This window comes from Haliotis asinina, chromosome 6 (assembly GCF_037392515.1).
Source record: "Haliotis asinina isolate JCU_RB_2024 chromosome 6, JCU_Hal_asi_v2, whole genome shotgun sequence".
NCBI classification, from domain to species: Eukaryota; Metazoa; Mollusca; class Gastropoda; order Lepetellida; family Haliotidae; genus Haliotis; species Haliotis asinina.
This window is the reverse complement of record NC_090285.1, coordinates 7,223,827-7,245,772: the sequence shown is the minus strand read 5'-3', so window position 1 is coordinate 7,245,772 and position 21,946 is coordinate 7,223,827. Positions and strand designations below refer to the sequence as shown.

Below are 21,946 nucleotides of genomic sequence, written 5' to 3'. Positions count from 1 at the left end.
TGTTTTTGGTTAATTATTGACCTCATGGTGGTACAAGAAGCATACTATTTGTTACCCCCAGGCCTCTACTCAACCTGACTTTCGGGACCAGTCTTTTTGTACACAATAATGTTATATTTTTTAGAAAACATTGTTATATTATACAATTTTTATGGAAGTCAGTAAATGGTCTACAAGTTTTCACTGATTCTGTTGTTATGTTTTCGGAGAATCATTGTTGAAGGAGGACTTCGATGAATCTCAGCTGCCAGATATCATGGGTATTTAGAAATAATATATCCTGTGAAAAAATATGTATGTCAGGTTGGCTGCACTGATCATATAGCGATGAAGATAACTTACCTGTAGTTATTCATGTAGATCTCCCGATAGCGTAGATAGATACTGATAGTGATGATCACTGAATTATCTGGTCCAGACTCAATTATTTACAGACTGCTGCTGTATAGCTGGCGTAAAACAACAAACAATCACATATTAGGAGAAGGAACACCAAGTTCTACTGATAGTCAGCTTCTTTATTGCAGTGTGTGCGACGTTTCCTTAAACGCTGTAGGTACAAACGCTGTTGTCAAGCAAGTGATTGTTAGTACATACACAGTCTGTCTCACAGTCCCTGAACCACATTATTTTGCCCAATGCCAAGCCTTCTCTGCATTACTAAACCCTTAAATGAAGTAAGTCTGCATTTCCACCGGTTCAAATATCTTGTCTCCCAGGATCTCTTTTTCAATTATAATGTACATGTTGTATGTTTGTTACTATATACATGGAGAGACTAAGCCTTGGTCTAGTACCTAGACAGAAATGTCATGTTCATTGCAGTGACGAAGTTGACAACCATAAAGCTCTAGCTTTGGAGATGGTTTCACAATGGGTTTGGACTATGCTGATTTACGAACACAACATGAATGGTCACAGTATACCAAACATGTCAGGCAGGGTAAAAACAAGTACACACATTTAAAGTCTTATCATATAACGTGCTGGAGATCAAACCGCTCACCTCACACTCTCAAGGAAAGCCCATATCTACCTCTCCACGAAGGATGCCAGAATAAAACCAACTGTTCACAATCTTCAAGCCATATTTACAAGGTTTACTTGAAAGGATTTTTGTTTTGTTGGTTAACTGCACTCAGCAATATTCCAGCTATAGGATGGGGATCTGTAAATAACCGAGTCTGGACCAGACGATCCGGTGATCAATAGCATTAGCATGCATTTGTACAACTGGGATACACTGACGTATCAGTCAGGTCAGGGATCCCATGTCAGTGTTGCAATACGACAAGCATCAGTTCTAACCCAGATCTTCATGGGTCTGTAATACTAGAATATCAAAACTGTATATGTCACCTGAAGATTTGTTTGTATTATGCGCCTGCTGGATTCACCATAAAAGGTTGCCTTATATTGTACAAGACCAAGACCCGTGGAAATCTAAAGGGACTAGTTGTCTTCAAAAGTCTAGACTGATGACAGCATACACTAATGATCTTGTACTGGCGAACTATAATATTAGCTACACATTATGTCTATAATATGCACAGAGAATGACGTGTGATGGTAAAATGCATCCAATTTTATTATGTATTACCTCAACACTTTCAGTTCTTCATATGTTGTCATATTACAGTAGTACAGGTAAAGGGACTGTATAACAACCTCTCAGTCTTCTTAGTACTTCCGTTCAAGGTACCGGATGTTCCATGCAGATACTGGCAGTCCTTCACGTCATATCAACCTGATATTCTACCACCAGTATTTATTTGTACGTGTCAGTCAATGATTAGCAGTGACATATATCGTACAATTGAAAACCTAAACCATCGTGACACATTTAGAAGTCAATGCGACCTGCCATGGCTGTCCTGGGACGCCACATGCTAAATCATTTACCTCCATAGAATCCTTCTTTCAACTACCAATAAATCGTTGGCATTTCCTGTTCAAATTCTGAAGGTTTTTGTAGAACATTACGGAAATATATATCGCCCTAAGGGTCAAGAGAACTAACCTAAAGGTGGGAGTTAAATATGTTCCGTCAGTATCTCCTCCTGATGCAGGAGAGATGTACCTTAAGACAATGTCCAAACTCGGGACACTCTGTGTGTGGTCAACATGAAGTCAAACACGAAGCGGAAATTACTCGACTTTGATTCATCAATCAGCGATATCAAATCATTACGATCACTATGTACGTGTATTCGGTGCCAAATTTGTTACTTACTCAGGTGGCATTTAGAGGCTGTTGAGATGAAGAGGAACAGTTTTTATGGACAGACAACGTCTTGATTGCAGCGGATGCGATGTTGCAGTGTGGATCCTAACGCTGTTATCAAGCAAATAATTTCAATAAAGAAGTTGTCTCTCCATAAACGTGTTCCTCTTCAATTCATTTTGATCCACGTAAATCTTTAGGTAAACCATTTCTACATTTAAAACACAAAGTTTATACTTCATCATGTATCAGTTGCAAGATTGATGACGTTCATGTTACCTTGGTAACACATGTCACTCGAAAGAATACCCGCACTGTCATGAGGAGATGAAAGTATTCCGCTTCTTCAATGTTGCAGTAGCTTGTCTGTCGTGGCTGAGATTGATTAGTTACAGCAATATGACATAGTCGAATGTCTTTAACGTATGTAATGGTTATATATGTACGGAAACGTGTAAAGTAGATCCTGTCTGATTATGTTGTCCCGTAGGACTGCGTCTAACTAGCACATGAGTTCTGTGGTGAGAGTGCTTTCTGCAGAGCAATTATTACCCCGATGAAGTTCCGTAGGAATACGATTTCCAGTGTATTAAGTTCTGTATCACATACATATATTATGCCAACACACTGCGGGAACTGACAGATCCGTGCATCCAAACCTACAGGATATTATTTCACATCCAGGTTCTAGTATTTTGTCGCAGATTGACGTCAAGGTGTTAATTCTTTTTCAAACGCTGTTTCAGGAACAGTCAGTGTCAAACTTAAGTCAGTATGAACAAACACCACTAGTCCATGCCGAATCGCAGAGACTCACCGCTGCCTCAGACATCGGATGGAAGTCGCAAATATTGATATTATGCCAATAAGAGGATTGTATTTCTTTATCTGAATGTTGGTGGAGCTATTTTGTTGGATGAATGCCAAAAGTTTTAACTGGCATAAAACATGACATATTACATTAGGCTGGAGGCACAACATAAGCTTCACAAGTTCGTAGATAGTCATGTAATTTACCTGTAGTGTTAATGGCAAGCGTTTGACAGTTGCGCTGGTCGAGATGTAGCACACTGAAATCTGTATTGTTCAAAATGCTTAAAGGATCATATTTTTTCTAGGAAAACGGAAAGGGAAAATCGTGTCTGTCTTCTTTTGTTTCCTGTCGAATAATTACAGTGATGTGAGGGTACACGACAAATGTAGATAACTCATTGTTTGTAAATTAACATAATCATTAATATTTTAATCGTAACAAAATGGGAAAGCCACATTAACTCGATGCGTCTAGTGGGTGCAAGAGTTGTATGATCCCCAGGGAGTTGAGATTGATAATGCGATGTGCTGTATGAGATAGACACCCAACGATCGAGGGATCCTGACGCTATTTAAACAGTGGCCGAAATTAAAACAAAAACAAATAAAAAGCTCTGCTCTATACACATTGTGTTTAATTGTCATTAAACACAAGGGTAATGTGGTGGTTAAAGCGTTCCCTTGTCAAGCTGCAGGCCCGGGTTCGATTCCCGTCTTGTTTACCACCTGTGAAACCCCTTGTCATCTTTCGCATTGATACTGCTGGAATATTACTGTGTAAAACCATGCTCACTATGCTGATATGACAGACGTGAATTAAGTAGAACATTTGTCTATGTGAATGACTGTAGTAAGTTTGTAAGCCTAAATGTTGGGAATACCGCCCTATCTATGTGAATTATTAGCTCATGTGAAGGTATCTCTGGTTATTTAGTACAGTTTGACGAGCTCCTATCGATCTGTTGATGTAGATTCTTGTTACTGGGCGGGTTGTTCTAACACTATTCCTTTCACTGCGATAAGTCGTTTTGACTTCTGACCCCCCGATAGCAGACGACAGGTATGAGTGTGAGTAACTCAGGTGAAGGGGGCGCCACGTCACGAGCTTGCAGCAGACGACAAATCGATAACTTCCCATCGGTCATTGCGGTGAAGTTGGTGACAGCTGGGAAAAGTTCGATCCAAACTTTTCAGTAGTTTCATATCATGAGTGTGTTTTCCACTGTCGTCACCATCCTGTGGAGGGATATTCACCGCCATTTTCACTCCGATTGAGAAAGAGGAGTGAACATAACCTAACAAACACTATTTCTTATTTCTGGAAAGTACACCGAAGGCTATCACCTGTCTACAGCTACTCTTGGACTCTTCTCCATCACTCGAGGATCAGAGACGCTTTGAGGTAACAACAATACTATTGACGGGTCACATGTTTATATTATAAATCTATATACTGACAAGTCGAATATACACGGTGTCTCAACTTAAAGGCATTTATAACAGTGTGTGTATGTCATAGACGTATGATTTTTTTATACTGTTATTAAAGACGACAAAGTCGGTAAAATGTTATGAAGGAATAATTTTGAGGTAACTGTCTCAATAGTTTGAGATAGAATGTGATGCGAATATACTTTTCATATATCTTTTCATGAATGGTAGATCTAATTTGTAAGACTGTCGGGAAAGTATGCGCGTGGAAACTGGATTTGATCAAACATTACCAAGGTAATGAAAATGTTAGAATATTAAACTGCAAACGAAAAGTGAAACAATGACACTGATACCCGTGTCAAATGTATCACCCTCTTGTAACCATTTCTCAGGTGAGATGTATGAATAGGTTAACACTGGACTACAGAACACAAAAATGTAAGAATCTGTAAACGCTAGACTGTAGAACGCTAAAGTACATGCACAGGTATAAATGATATGAATACATTCGTGTGGTGATAACCATACAAACAGAATATGTTTTGGGAAGAAAGGCCAACATTAAACATGTATAGCGAGATGCCGTTTGATATGTATAGAAAACTCAATGTAACCAATATCCAGTTCAGTATAACTGCTCAATGGGTATTTTATTTCTAGTAGAAATCGTCAACATGTGAAACTGTTCAAATACGTCATTAAGAATTAGTACGTGTAATTTTTCTGTGTTATAGCCTCCCGTGTCAAACGATGTGCCCCGTCGATGTATGGACATGATAACATTGATGAATGGCATTCTTCCTCTAATAAGAATGTAACATGACATCATGACTCATTCCACACCTGTAGGTCACATGTCCGTCTGTGCTGTAACGGTGTGTAACACGTGGAGTTACAGGGCATATCTGAGACGTTAATATCTATATGTCGCACATGTATCTTTCCCTTAGAAATATAATCCATAGACTTGTAGGGGGTAATGGTTTTTTGCCTGTTAATAATCCCTTACGTGCATATTTGGGAACAGTATGGATTAAAACGAAACACAAATATAAATTTGAGAGGGTATGACTGAATAAAGATAAACTGGAAATGTCTGTTCTTATAGTTACAAAATAACGATGACTCATTGCCTTTCGGTAGATGGTAACTATGACTTTATTGTACACGGCAAAATAAACATGGACAAATGGGTGATAGGGACTTCAGTAGAATTTCAAAGAATCTCAGGATCACTAGGTTTTGATTCGTGTAGCCTAAAACGGAAGTCATTGTCTCATGATACGAATAAACATTTTTAATGAAAATTTTGCTCATGTTAAATTATCAGACGAATTGTGGGTTAGCCGAAATGTTGAAGCCCTCATTTGTCAAGCTGACAGTCCAGGTTCGATTCCTCACGTAGGAAGAAGATGTGCTCATTTTCTGGTGTCCTCAATGGAATAAGTTTCCGTCCAAATATATTACTTTCATACAAGTAAATCTGCCAAGGTACATACTGATATGCAACTGTTTTCACCATATCCCCCGAGGCACTAAAAACCCCTAACATTCCATCCTCTTTGTGATATTCTGAAGCCCATGCTTGTCTAATGGGCTAATGGGATCGGCTGGTCAGTCTCGCTGATTTGGTATCACAACTGATGCTTGTGCTTTTGGTGACTGGATTGTCTGGTCCTGACTCGATTATTTACAGGCTCCCGCCATATGGCTGGAATATTGTTGAGTGCGGCGTAAAACTAAACAGACTCACACCTGTTTGTTTCCCTATCAAAAATAGGGAAAAATACGAGAAATATTGAGAGTTTAGAGATTGTAAATAATTTTTCACTCGTTACTCCCGTATTAAATGTGAACATTAGCAGAACATAACTCCAGGTTCAAAGACAGGTGAACAGTCACTATTTTGTCACCTCTTTAATACGGCGGGGCATACTGCTGATCAAAGAAGATAGAAAGTCGTGGTCCATGCTGTCCCAAATTTCGGTCCACCTCTTCTTTCCTTCAGCAATATTGGTCAGATTTTTCTTATTGACATTTTCCTTTATAAGATCCCAAACATTTTCTATTCCATTTAGGTCAGGGCTATAGCTTGGCCAGTCTAATAATGCCATATTTTGGATCCGAAACTAGGCCTGTGAATGCTTTGAACGATGTTTTGCGCCGTTGTCTTGCTGGAAAATTCAAATGCCCATAGAGCACGTGAGCAGATGGAAGTAAATGTCCGTCGAGAATATCCGCTCAGTCCATATTCCCCTTTTAAATACACAGAGGGGCCTTGCTCCAAACACGGACACGCCACCCAACACGTTAAATATCCGTCTGTACTTTGGGCGCTGATACAAAGGTTTTTTTCAGTTTGTTTGGTCCAGAATTTCAGTGTATTAGGAAACAGACCCATAGAGCTTTCATCTGAGAAAACCACATTGTCCCAATTAAATTTTTTGTGCTTTAAGCACCAGCTCTACCTACCTTTTGTTCATGTGTCATGATGGGTGATGGAATTCCTCGACTTTTCTGCCAATCCACTGCATGCAGCTCAGTTCTGATTGTCTCCTTACATACAGTTCCTCTATCAGTCATATCCAGCCTTAAGTTTTCTAAACACCTTCGTTCGTTCTTAGAAACAAGAATACCAAGCCACCTCCTGTCACCTACAGTCAATGTTCTGGGCCAATCTGCGCCTCCCTGGAGCTCAATGCCATATCCATTTGAAATATGTTTCAAAACACGATAAACAGTAGGGATACCCATTCTCCTTGAGATCACTTTAGCTGACCTGATGTCCTTGTTTTAATACTCTAAAATCAATTTCCTCTTCTCTAGATCATCCGTACACACGGTCACTGAAAATGAAACTCACAAACAAATGAAAAAGGACTAACGGATTTGTCTCTCCTGGATGAAACCACGCATTTGATAGTTGGTCAATGTTGTTTATGCTAGAAACAACATTATATGTCTGTTGATACTGAAGACATCGCGATGTTAGTCCTCTTAGACCTATATGCCGCGTTCGACATCATCGATCACGCAATGTTGCTGAGTCGTTTGGAAAATGACTATGGCTTGAACGGCACAGTCCTGAAATGGTGTTCATCATACCTTACAGATAGGAAACAGACTGTCCAAATTAAGTTATTAAGTTAAGTTATGTCCCATAGTAAAGTTCTGGCATGTGGTGTCCCTCAAGCGTCCGTGCTAGGTCCGATCTTTTTCACCATGTACACAAGACCACTAGGACACTTGACATCAGAGCAGCATGTGGCTCATCATTTCTATGCCGATGACTCACAGCTGGTAGACAGTTTCAGACACACTGTAGCAAACCAGATGGAATCTTTGGATAACATGGAAAGTTGTCTTAACAAGGTCAAATCCTGGATGTCAACCAACCTGCTTAAATTAAATGATGAAAAGACAGAGGCCATCATCATCGCTCCACCTTCTAGACAGTAAAAGTCCCGGCTAACCCACCTGCAAATTGGACAGTCCCTCATACCTTTCTCGCCTCATGTAAAATATCTTGGTGTTTCTATTGACTCTTCTCTTACTATGGATAAGCAAGTGGGCCATCTCTGCAAAGTATGTCGTTTTCATTTGAGAAACATAGGATCTATTCGTCATCTTCTTACAGCTGAAACTACAGCCACGCTGACTAGATCGCTCATCCTTTCTCGTCTGGATTACTGTAACAGCTTACTCGTGGGAATATCAGGAGATCAGCTAAACAGACTGCTGAGGATACAGAACAGGGCTGCCCGTATCATAACTAGGACTAAGCTCCATTCTCACATCTCCCCAGCTCTAAAGTCACTGCACTGGGTCAGGATCCGTGAAAGGATTGACTTTAAGATCCTTTCTATAGTCTATAAGTCTTTTCATAAAGTTGCCCCTGTCTATCTTCAGGAGATGTTTGTCCACTACAAGCCCTCTAGAAATCTCCGATCAGCTGATCATCTGCTCTTGACTGTACCAAAATATAAACTGAAATCTTTTGGGGCTCGATCCTTCTCACATGCAGCTGCCTTATTATGGAACTCTCTCCCATTTAACCTCAAGAGTGCACCTACCCTATCTGTGTTTAAATCTAGACTAAAAAAGTATCTCTTCCAACGCTACCACTAACTGTTACTTACTGTTGTCCGTCCTGTACATCATCCTCGATATCTCCAGGGTATACGTTCCGAAAAGTCTCCACTATACCCTGGATGCATCTACGGCTCATCCCGATAAATTTATTACCTCCCTTGGCTGGCTTTTTATCCAATCAGGTGTCTACGCTGGGAAGTTGAGCGAACCAATCACAACTCACTTTCGCTTTCTAAATTCTCTTAACGATTAAACTTGGCAAACAACCATGCGTATAGGTTCTCTGAAAGAGGTAGATGGATTTCTTGCATATGTTTTTAAAAAGGTTTCGGTTTTATAAAGTTGCCTGTATGATTTCCCCAAATTGTGAGTCGCACGGCGAGTAAACCTTCGCAGTTGCAACTGCTACCTTTGTTGACACTGGCAAGTTCGGTTATAACGGCAACCATTCTGATTGGCTACTGTGAGAAAGCGGAGCCAGCAAAGGGAGGTAATAAAATTATCGGGCCGACCTGTAGATGCGTCTAGGGTTTAGTGGAGACTTTTCGAAACGTATACCCTGGATGCCTGTACATATGCATATATGTTATAAGCGCTTTGAGCATGTCCCTCAGCGATGTGGAAATAGCGCTCTACAAATACCCTTATTATTATTATTAAATCCAGTTAAACATATTCCTAAAATTCTCAGTAATTTCTGGTCATACTATAATACAACTTACAAATTATCGTATATATTCTGTTTGGACGCGCGCATTTGAGGAATACTGTCAGTCCTTCATTGCATGCTCCTTTACAAATTTATTTTATAATCAGCCGAATTAGGTAAATATATCTATATAGTTTACCCGTATATTTTAAAAAATAAAGCTTGTTTCCGATAATGGATATAAGGGTATGTTCTTCTCTAGACCTGAAGGGGAAGGAATTCCCTAATAGTACAGGGACGCAGGGATTAAACCATGATGAAGGGACAAGAATGTAATCCTGATGTAAGAGTGGACGTAAGTTGTTACCCACGGTGAAATGGCTATCCCGTCAGGCTCGAGTCATTTCAGTCAAGCTCATACTTGAGGAATAGGTCGGGTACTAGTATTCAGTATTTCAGGTATATCTTGGCGTATAGTTTAATACTGGAGGTAAGGCAGAAGGCATGCCGTCGTAGGCGTATAGTGTGTCACCGAAAAACTAGAGTAGGGACGTGAGTTCACAAGCAAAGGTTCCAATTTAAATATAGGAGACTAAAGCCCTCGATCCGGCCACGCCTTAGAAATTTCCTCAATTTTGTCTACAGAGCCATCCCTGTTCCTCCAAACGGTGACCCCTAGACCCATCTTTAACTGATCATGAAGTGCTTTTAGAGATTAAATCATAAGATAAATCATGCATATGTACCTTCAATTTGGGAGGAAATAAGGACGATCTATTCATGTACGTAGAAGTGAACACATGTATTTCAGGAGTTCCTGAACAGAACTACTGTTCAAAGTTCAAACCACAAAATATATTAAATATTGCACTATTAATTCTTTCGATATAACCAGCTGTTTCATCATTTCTTTATAGTGCTACTGTTGAAAACCAAATTATTTAAGCATTTCCTGTTTATAGGATTCATTCGAAATACATACTTTGCGCATTTATAAATATAATTCATAGTACGAAAAGCACATTGAATAAAATAATTCGTTTTGACAAAACACTTTCGCTGGTTGACAATAAGATAGGCGCCTGTTATACTGTGATATGGGAGGTCCTTTGTAGTGTATCGTGTCACGGCGTGGACCATTTGAAGATATGTATATTACATGCATTAGTCGTGATCACACACACTGAGCATGGTCTGAACTACATCTGAACTTTTCATTGACAATGACACTTGTTTATTATTTGCCGTACCTGTGATATTTACTGAAAACACTCTCCTAGAATATTGGATTTTCAGCGATTCATCCATATAATTTCCACACTTAAACCAACCGGTGTGTTCATAAATATAGTCAAGGCTGAGTATTCCTTTGCACTGACGGTGTATGTTACTAATACTGATGGTTGGAAACGACCTTTGGTGTGTCGTTGTACCAGTGTGATCCTGTTAAAGTGGTGCAGTGTGATATAAGATGTTATTAATATATCTGTGTCACAAATTAAAGAAGTTTAGCACTTTACCTGCCATGCAAATGTTACGTTTTCTGTGTGATATAACGTATAATCAATGAACTGCTTGATCAAGGATTAACTCCGAGTGGCTTATTAAAGTAGGCGTGTCACTGGGTGTAATTCCGCTCTGGTCAGTAGTTATATCACAACGTAGGAGCCTACTGCTAGGGGAAATGAGTAATGAATTCTGTTTGGTGAAATCCACGAACTATGTGAAGAAGCATGTACATGGCGTCTGTGGTGAAGCATATGTTTCGTAAAAGTGTCATATAGGCTTACACGCAATCTAACTGCGGTGTTGAGTATACACGTAATGTAACTGTTTTGTAAAGCATACACATAAGGTAACTCGTTAAGCATACACGTAGCGTAACTGTTGTGTTATGCATACACGTAGCGTAACTGTTGTGTTATGCATACACGTAGCGTAGCTGTTGTGTTATGCATGCACGTAGCGTAGCTGTTGTGTTATGCATACACGTAGCGTAGCTGTTGTGTTATGCATGCACGTAGCGTAGCTGTTGTGTTATGCATACACGTAGCGTAACTGTTGTGTTATGCATACACGTAGCGTAACTGTTGTGTTATGCATGCACGTAGCGTAACTGTTGTGTTATGCATGCACGTAGCGTAACTGTTGTGTTATGCATACACGTAGCGTAGCTGTTGTGTTATGCATGCACGTAGCGTAGCTGTTGTGTTATGCATACACGTAGCGTAGCTGTTGTGTTATGCATGCACGTAGCGTAGCTGTTGTGTTATGCATACACGTAGCGTAACTGTTGTGTTATGCATACACGTAGCGTAACTGTTGTGTTATGCATGCACGTAGCGTAACTGTTGTGTTATGCATACACGTAGCGTAGCTGTTGTGTTATGCATGCACGTAGCGTAGCTGTTGTGTTATGCATGCACGTAGCGTAGCTGTTGTGTTATGCATACACGTAGCGTAACTGTTGTGTTATGCATACACGTAGCGTAACTGTTGTGTTATGCATACACGTAGCGTAACTGTTGTGTTATGCATACACGTAGCGTAGCTGTTGTGTTATGCATACACGTAGCGTAACTGTTGTGTTATGCATACACGTAGCGTAACTGTTGTGTTATGCATACACGTAGCGTAACTGTTGTGTTATGCATACATGTAGCGTAACTGTTGTGTTATGCATACACGTAGCGTAGCTGTTGTGTTATGCATACACGTAGCGTAACTGTTGTGTTATGCATACATGTAGCGTAACTGTTGTGTTATGCATACACGTAGCGTAACTGTTGTGTTATGCATACACGTAGCGTAACTGCTGTGTTATGCATACACGTAGCGTAACTGTTGTGTTATGCATACATGTAGCGTAACTGTTGTGTTATGCATACACGTAGCGTAACTGCTGTGTTAAGTATACGCGTAACGTAACTGTTGAGTTATGCATACACGTAGCGTAACTATTATGTTATGCATACACGTAGCGTAACTGTTGTGTTATGCATACACGTAGCGTAACTGTTGTGTTATGCATACACGTAGCGTAACTGTTGTGTTATGCATACACGTAGCGTAACTGTTATGTTATGCATACATGTAGCGTAACTGTTGTGTTATGCATACACGTAGCGTAACTGTTGTGTTATGCATACACGTAGCGTAACTGTTGTGTTATGCATACATGTAGCGTAACTGTTGTGTTATGCATACACGTAGCGTAACTGTTGTGTTATGCATACATGTAGCGTAACTGTTGTGTTAAGTATACGCGTAACGTAACTGTTGAGTTATGCATACACGTAGCGTAACTATTTTGTTAAGCATAGACGAAGTGTAACCGTTTTGTACACGTAGTGTAACTGAGCATACATGTAGTCTAACTGTGTCATGAAGCATATACGTAGTGTGTGTCATGCACCATACACGCAGTCGGTGTCATGAAGCATGTACGCAGTGGGTGTCATGAAGGATATACGTAGTGTGTGTCATGATGCATATACGTAGTGTGTCATGAACCATATATGTAATGTCATGAAGCATATAGGCAGTGTGTGTCATAAACCATATATGTAGTGTGTGTCATGAAGCATATAGGCAGTGTCTGCCATGAAGCATATATGTAATGTGTCATGAAGCATGTACGCAGTGGAACTGTGTCATGAAGCATATGTGTAATGTATCATGAAGCATATACGCAGTGGAACTGTGTCATGAAGCACATACATAGTGTGTGTCATGAAGCATATACTTGGTCTGTGGAATATGCTTAGTTTAACAGCAATTATTACTTTAATTGTGACTCAGCATACCTTCAGTAAGTTTGGTTAAGCACATTCACATAATTAATGCATCCTGAAAAAAAAACAACTAGCGTAACTGTGCCATTAGGTACTAGTATATCAGTGGGCCTGAGTGACAAAATTCTTGGTGTAACTGTGTCAACAAGACATACGAGATGTAAATGTGGTAACACATGGCCATTGTGTCACCGTATCATTAAGCATTTGTCTAAATATGTAGACTGATACGTGTAGGTGTGTGAGGAAACGATATGATGCTAGTTTCACAATAAAGGGCACTGCAACCTATCGTGTTGGGCGGAAATACCGACAGGATCCACACCGTATTGGTAAGATGGCACCCAATGAAATAATACGCTGGGGCAACCTTATGACGGGGATACTCATCCTGAGGCCATTACAGATACATTTATCTATCTAATTACCAGTCTACTGTGAAGATCTGGGTTAGAATTGGTCTTCAGCAATCCACGTTTGTCGTAAGAGGCGACAAGGGGATCCAGTGGTCATTACTGCTGTCTTCTCAGTAGCGCATATAAGTGCTTTTGATGTCAACCACTTGGTCGTCTGGTCCAGATCGCAGACATGTAACGTTAAACAACAAAGCCGACATATAACTTTAAACAGCAAAGCCAACAGAGAAATTGTGTGTGTATTGGTATGTACAAAGTGTTATGTCTCATAAACACAAGCCATGTCACTATGCTGTGACGCATGGAAGAATGTATCTGTTCGGTAAGGCCACTTATTGGCCGTGCTCATACATTATACGGCTGGGCGATTAAGTATAGATTGGTGCTAATTGGTAATATCAATATAGTGTCACGGTACAATCAAACAAGATTGATGTCCAAAATGCTCATCGTCTCAATGTTTTAATTTTTCTGTTTCACGAAAAACTTCAATTTACGCAGTTGGGTGACATTGGTCAAAAACATTCAGGTTTGGTTGATTTACGAAATATTGAAAAAATATTAGGAACGAAACGAGGGGAACGGTTTCGGGGTACAGACGTTACTGCTTTCAAGGTTAGTGATTTCCGATGTACATTTACGTGTTCTGGTAGAAGGAAATCATTAGACATGGCGCCATCTGGTGGTAACACATGCTAGCTGCATACCGCTAGTGACGAGAACATGGGAGGTAGATCAATGAGTCGTGTGACATATCGGGGAGAACGGTGAACCACAACACGATGTACAGCAGGGGACATTATAAGCTGTTCACTGGTCACAATAGGGGCATGGGCTGATGTACCCCCATTGTATGTCTATGTTCATGAACATAGGCAAACGTCGAGGGCACATCAACCAATGGGCCCCGAGGGACTAGTGAACAACGTATTTGTCTTACCGAACATCCCAGGTATTGGTTTAGTAAAATCGCGGCTGTTTAATTCCCCTTCTTAATATTCACAGGGACTACATATGAACGTTTTGTCAAAATTTATTTACTGGAATGCGAGGTAACTCTTCGTAGCCATCGCTAGATTTTCCAGACGACACAACACATTTATAGTTATCTCCCTTCCATTGATGTGCATTCGCAAAATATCGGTAATTTCCATGTCACATGTGTGATTCAATGTTATTCGAGATACAGGAGCACTGCCACGAAGTACCGAATGAGTTGCCACTGGCAGTGGGATTCATTGCAATGTACCTCGCTTGTAAGTGGGGTACACCGAAAGTAATAGAGGAGCACATAGCCAATCAGAAAACGACATTTATGTGTGAGGTAAGATAAGTGTCCTTGTTACACATGCATAGACTAAGGTATGGCTGTTATCATGCCCTGCCCTGCCCTACCCCTACAATTGGAGTCAAAACCTTTTAACCTGCATAACAACAGATCGTTTTTCTATGTAAAGTTTTTTATTTCAGAGAGTGAAGATTCAAAGTTACAGTATTTGTGCCATATCTTGACTTACCTATTGATGGCATTTCAGGGTTATTTTTGCCTATTTATCATGTCATTACGATTAGTGTGTTAATATACCACATGACTCTTAAGTATCTGAGAGCACAGGGGGCACAGTGACACCTTTATTTGCTTTCCATGACAGATAACCACGCACGTTATACCTCAAAGGAAATCACCAACGGCTTAACTATGCTATGATGTAATCTCAAAGTATGGGCACCATCAGTTTCAGTCCGACAAATCCTCGCTGGCCTTGATATCAAAGATAACAGTTTGACTTGAGAGTCACGTCAGGCTCAAACTCAGAGCGTTATATGTCCGATACATGGACGTGAAAAATAACATAACATTCATTCACTTTTACGGTGGAGTGGAAACCTGGTGTTCCGTTGAACAATTGATACCGACATATAATATTGTATATAAAAATATATACTCCAGACACCTGCAAGCTAAGTCAATATAGTAAGTCAACGTCAAAAATAATCTGTGCTGAGTTTATATGAATACATATCACTGTACCAATCGAGTCTTAAATAGTTCATAAAAATATCGACTTGTTTTAGTTGTACCTTCCGACGTAAATTATTTGGTACAGAAACTGAAATCGCTACCTATCATTTTGTAATTGAGCCAGTGCTTATTTCACTACCTCTTATATAAAATGCTATCTCTGTTTCTTTGCACCCATGACACTGTACTAGCAATAATCTACATCAACTCCTGATACTGTAGTACTAGTCTGTCGTACAGACACTGAAGCAAATATACCCAAGAAAGCCCACGCAAGTCTAGAAAATGTGGCAAGTCTAGATTTCTTTAGCTTCTGAAATTGAAGAAAGTCTCCATTTCATTATATTTTTTTATCACTTTGAACCTTTTACAGTAAAATATGTTCATTTCAGAGACTAGCTGTCAGGCAACTGTAGTACCAATGTTTCAAAGTGAGATAATGTCGATAGATATTTCCTTGAGATACATGAAACAATTCCGTGGGCCGATCCAAAAAGAGTTCGCAGTGTCACGAAATATCATAAATCTATATTTTTACGAAGACATATATCTTACTTGCTACGAACACTTTGTGAATCGGGCCCTAGGGTAAATGAGTTTGACAGGGAGTGGTGCTAACCTTATCCCAGGTATGTATTTTTGCAATAGCTGTTCTTTTAGTACGTATCTATGTTTTCAGTCATGCCGAGTATCGCTGTCTTTGGTCTATTGTGTATACTTGGTGCTGTGGTGTCCGACGATTCAGGAGAATGCTCAGGAGATCTTGTGACTGGATTCAGTGCTCGGCAAGGAGCTACTGAGGGTATCCACACGGAGCTGCAAACTGTGCGGGCGGAATGTCCGATAACATGCGGCTCGTCATGCTGCAACACAGGTACCCACATCTAACCTTTACATCCCAACTGGGACTCTCGTATGCTTGCTACTTACACGATTTAAAGACAGTGTATTCGGACCGAATAAGCCAGTCAGGTGGCAGCAATGACCCTGTGGAGTGCTGGTACAAACTGTCTACACGTATACTGTTCTGGGGCTAGAACCTATCCAGAACCTTTGCTGGTCTTAAGAGATGGAGAAATGGATTAGACGGTCAGTCTTGGCAATTACTTGTCACCGTATCCCTGCTCACAATGTCAGTCAGTGGAGTGTCTGGTCCAGACTCGATCACTCACAATCCCCATGCATAGTCATATAGGCAAAGTATTGCTGAACACAGCATTAAACAAACATTGGGTGAAAACTCCGTGAGACTCAGCATCCTCATCACTTACTCATAAGCTGCGGAGTAGTCTAGTGGTTAAAGCGTTCGCTCGTCACGCCCCAAACCCGGGTTCAATCCCAGATTTGGGTACAGCGTGTGAATCCTATTGCTGCTGTCCCCGACATTGCTCGAATATTGTTAAAAGCGGCGCAAAACCATACCCACACATTTACTCTCGTCACTGTTACAATCTAGGGCGCGGATGCATGGCGCGGAGGACGACTTCATTGGACCAGGTGATCATGCAGGCTATATGGGTTTGAACTAATTACTTCGCCTGTAACCCTATGGTGTTGATCTTATTATATTTATTATATTCTACACCACGGATTTGCATATCCCAGATTGAAACTTTTGCAGAGAGGCGTCAGATTGCTTCAATCTAGTTGATGCTACTTTATAACATTTTTATGATTTACTCACAGTTATGTGGAAGTTGGTTGATGAGATGCATGATTGTACAAAGATGTCCTCTGTATTTATCATGTCTTCTGCTTCCAGAGAGCTGTAACATCGCAGTGTACGACAACGCCACCACAGAAGGAACTCCAAACTGTCGTCTGCTCACATGCAACCCTCTAGAAGCCTGCATTGGCTTCATTGAAGAGACATACAACACTTTTGTGCTTCTTGTCACAAGAAATCTTCCTCGTGAAAAACGAGCAGCACCTGATGCTGGAGATCCTCAAGGTTTCCCTCAACTAAGTGGAAAAGATCCTTCTGGAATTACACCTACCACACCCGCACCTGGAGCAGGTACCTCACCAGCTGGGAGTATTACGACGACTGTATCATCACAATCAAATAACAGTTCCACTATTCCTGTGTCGAGTAATAACACTGCTACCACAACCGCTGGTGCAACATCTAGTAAAACAGACAAGAATGCGCCAAATGGAAATGTTTCTCAAGGTGAAGGCCAGGGGGTTCTGATAGGCGGTAACGGTACAATAAATCAGTCGAATTCTGTACCACAAGCCAATATCACACAGAAAGTAAGTAGTGACGCGACTAATACGTTGCAGGACAAGTCGAAAGGCGTTGAGATTGGTGGGGATGGGGTAATGGGGAGCAGTGTTCCATCTCCCCCTCCCGTGGAAAACGCCACGGCTTTGAACAGTACGTTATCTCCATCACTGTCGGGGAAACAGGACCTGGCGACTCCTCCGCCTCCCGGCGGCCAGGTAGGCGGTGTTCCTGGTGACAATGTCACAAGTAACGCCACGTTATCACCTCCGCTTGCTGCAATGCAGGACAAAGACCAGGGGGTGCCGATTGCAGACGATTCAAAACTTTCTGGGGGATCCTTCCCCACCCCTCCCCCTCTTGGTCAATCGGGTAGCACTACTATTAGGACGCCACCACCCCCTTTCCCAGCCACCCCACCTTTCCCCACTTCTCCTAAGACGCCCGCTGCCACTATCAGTAGTGAAACTACTCCTTTCCCGACACCTCCACCCCTTGGAAACAAAAATCAGACGACGTTTCCAACACCGCCACCACTTTCAACATCGACAACATCAACTACAACAACAAGTGGTGCTACTACATCATCACAGACACAGTCGCCTACGACAACTCAGGGGCCTTCTACGTCGGCAAGAGCAACGTCACAATCAACATCTACAACAACAACAACACAGACTACAATAACGCCACCAAAACGTTTGACAACGGTGTCCACAACAAAGAACCCGTCATCGGAGACGACAACAATGGGCCCGTCAACAACATCATCCACAACCACGACTACCACACAGAGCAGCTCTCCAGCAGCTACAACCTTAAGTGTAGCCACAGAACAAACAACAATACAATCAACAACACCGATGGAGACACCAGCACAAACAGCCTCTTCCACGACACAAACTACAGCAGCACAAACAGCGTCCTCCACGACACAAACTACACCAGCACGAACAGCGTCCTCCACGACACAAACTACGGCAAACGACGTAGGCTCAACTACATTTTCACCGACAACGAACCCTCAAGGTAATGCTAGTGATGCGGCAATTGTAGAGGCAGAAGAAATGCTTGCAGGGGCAATACTACAGCAAGAAACAAATATCTGTAAGTTACAGAACAGTTCGAGAGAGTCATAGAACATAGATAGAAATAGGAGTCCATAGATAAAGACAGTCTTCCTTATTAACGCATATTTCTGGGTTTCCAGTTCAGAATGTGTCCTCATAATTTCTGTATTAGCAGACTAACATTGGTTCAAGGCTCGAACGTCAATCCTTGGCTGCCATTAACATAGTTAATACAGTGGAAGAGGAAGTAAAAGAATTCTTGACAATTCTTCATGTTACAGACCTCCTTTTGATCATAAACAATCACCACAAAAAAGGGGGGAAAACACTTGATGAGCTAATGATATATTCAGTTATTGAAACAAGCAATGGGTTAGTCGAAATACTTCACTTATAAAGCGTTTCTTGTGTTAATATTTTTCAATGCAATTATTGCTTCTACTGACTTACCATACAAACAAGTAAAGTGCATCTAATGTAAATCGTTTGAATATTCACTCAAGATATACCCTGTATCAAAATACGTACCTTTCATGTTTATCCTGTGTTGACATTATACATTTCTAAGTGCAGGGAGTCTATATACATATGTTGTTTAGTATCCCTGGTAAGTGTGATATATACACCTTATCCTAAATTGCCGTCCTCCGAACAGAGACCATATAATATATATGTATATATATTCCGATGTTCTGAGACAAACTATTCATCATGTTTGTATGATGTTTTTACCATTTTTGTATCACCTTGTACCATCTCATTGATGTAAGACTATGCATTAGGGTGGTAAAATAATCAGCGTTTATGTGTTTCTGTTTCAGTATCGAAAGAAACTCCTGACTCCAATGGCGGTAACGGAACTCTAAGCCAATCAGCGTCGACCTCTCAAACAGACTCGGGACACTTGATGGTTGTTGTTCTTGCATCGGCGTTGTCCATTGGTCTGTTCATCTTCCTTGTAGTGATTATTATTGTCGGGAAGCGTGTGTTCGAGAGCTGGCAGCGACGCCATTACTCCCGGGTCGACTACCTAGTTAACGGCATGTACAACTGACAGCGTATAATATCTCACTTAGAAACTGTGACACCGAAATTCATTCTATCATGTGCTATCAATTCATCTTTTCATGATCTGTGTCAAAAGTCAGCATTTCCATGGAAACTGAAATATATTCCCATCCTGTTTCCATGGCAACGTATATATGTCACTGACGTACTGAATATGTTTGACTGATGGTATCAGGTGAATACAGGAAAGTGTTGGTATATGTATATGCTTGAAAGCTGTTGTTGATGATACTGCTGCTGGTGGTGTTGCTGGTGGTGGTATTGATGCTGTATCCCATGTCCCTGTCTGACTGACGGCAGTCGCCGGCCTGTACTTAAAAATAATCCCACATCCTCCGTCCTATCAGCAACACGACAACAAAGTCTTCATCCACAAAGACATCAAGCAAATGTATGTTTGCGACCGATTCGAACACTAAATCTTGTGATGTATATTTACTCACGTGGACGTGTAACACGAAACCCATAGCATCAAGGTATATATTGTCACCAACCGTGTCTCGGCACAAAGTAAAATACGGTCAGCGACAATGTACACCTTGATGAGGTGGTATTGGCGTTTCAAGTCCTTGTGTCTTGTTGAATTCCAGCATTTGTCAATCTCAGTGTTACAATACGAATCTCAAAGACGGTGACTTTGCCTTCAGAGAGGTACAAGAGATGTAAAGACGTCTCTTCATATATGATTCATGTCACTAATCAAATTTAGTGAACAAACTGATATACAATCAACCTAAATTGAACATAATTTGCATATCATTACCGTATGTAGATAGACGAGTATTATAATTATCTTGAGGTAAATAAAATCACCTCGACAACGACGACACATTGCATGGGTATGGGCATTTTCTCAAGTACACATCTGTGCGAGGTACATTGTTTGCTGACCAGTCTTAACCGCTTAGCGTAATTACGCTAACGTAACGTAACGTACTTAACGTTTAATGATGATAAGTATATCACCTTCGGATTCGCGAGATAGCGAAGATGCACGCATTGTTTGGGTAAATGTAAAATGATGAGCCATAACACAATATTTACCTCATCACTGTTATGTCGTATTTACCTCATCACTGTTATATCGAGATTGTTGGATAGTTGATTAGAGTAACATTATCCTTCTCACCAGTGCGGAAACACGTAATCTGAAGTGGTACCAACCAACGTTGTCTGTGAGGGTAATTACCGAGTACTGTAATAAAGGTTTTGAACAAACAGAATATTCATATATTGGTTTTTATTGATTTTAGAAATCTTTACTCTACTAACCGTCATTAGATTTGCATAATGTTACGTTGATTTGAATCAAGGGCATGCGTGTAAGTGATGGTTTATTCTTTAACGCATCACTCAGCAATATCGTTACTTTGCGACAGTGGTCTGTAAATAATCGAGTCTGGACCTAACAATCTAGTGATTGACATCATAAACATCGATCTTCACAAGTTGGAATATCTCACCTGAAATGTTCCAGACGTGGCTGATACGTTTTGAGCATTACAGAGAAAGACTGAAGCTTTAGAAATTAAAATAATTATATAGCATCCTTCCCAACCATGGGTGCATTTTATCCACGATTCGTCGACGTCCTTTTCATTACTCTGTAAAATCAACAAATGTTATAATGCCGTTCCTGTCAAAGTTGGTTCCGGCATGGGCTTCTATATTTGGGCGAATTTCAAATGAAGCCTGACGGACTCAAGTCATTAGGGAGTTCAACCCATTTTTGTAATTATAAAAAGTCTCCACGATCCGATTCCAACTGTGTCATAAACATCTGACCATAATTCACTTGCCATTGGCATTTGTCACAAGCTCAGGTCAGAAAACGGAGTCCACGACATCCCCAAACACAGGATTTTAAATACATCTATATCCAGACATTGTTTTGACTGAGAGTGGTCAACAATGGCAGTAAGATCCTTTATGGACCAGCTTCAAACAGAACCTGTATTTTGGGAGACATGTTATGAAGGGTACGTTCATAATTAAGAGTAACAACATTTGCAGCCGGCCAAGGTCATACTTTTTTTAGTGACGACTTTTCTGTGATAATGATCTTTACTGGGAAAATGAAGTTTACACGACAAGCAGTTTGTCGCTCAGAAAGACACTGGTTGGTCTTTAAATCAT

The 21,946-nt window shown here is 40.7% G+C and overlaps 1 protein-coding gene across 2 annotated transcripts; it reads left to right on the top strand.

Annotated features, from left to right (window-relative positions):
- Positions 1-4,150: 4,150 nt before the first annotated feature.
- On the top strand, positions 4,151-21,037 carry LOC137286528 (uncharacterized). Of its 2 annotated transcripts, none has more exons than XM_067818442.1 (4): positions 4,151-4,439; positions 16,125-16,319; positions 17,208-18,779; positions 19,564-21,037. In XM_067818442.1, the coding sequence occupies exons 2-4, from the start codon at positions 16,127-16,129 to the stop codon at positions 19,794-19,796; spliced, it is 1,998 nt and encodes a 665-aa protein (XP_067674543.1). In that variant the 5' UTR covers positions 4,151-4,439; positions 16,125-16,126; the 3' UTR covers positions 19,797-21,037. The 2 variants fall into 2 exon arrangements, with proteins under 2 accessions (XP_067674543.1, XP_067674545.1); XM_067818444.1 differs by having other exon boundaries at positions 4,184-4,439; positions 17,208-18,701; positions 19,564-21,033.
- The last annotated feature ends 909 nt before the right edge of the window (positions 21,038-21,946 follow it).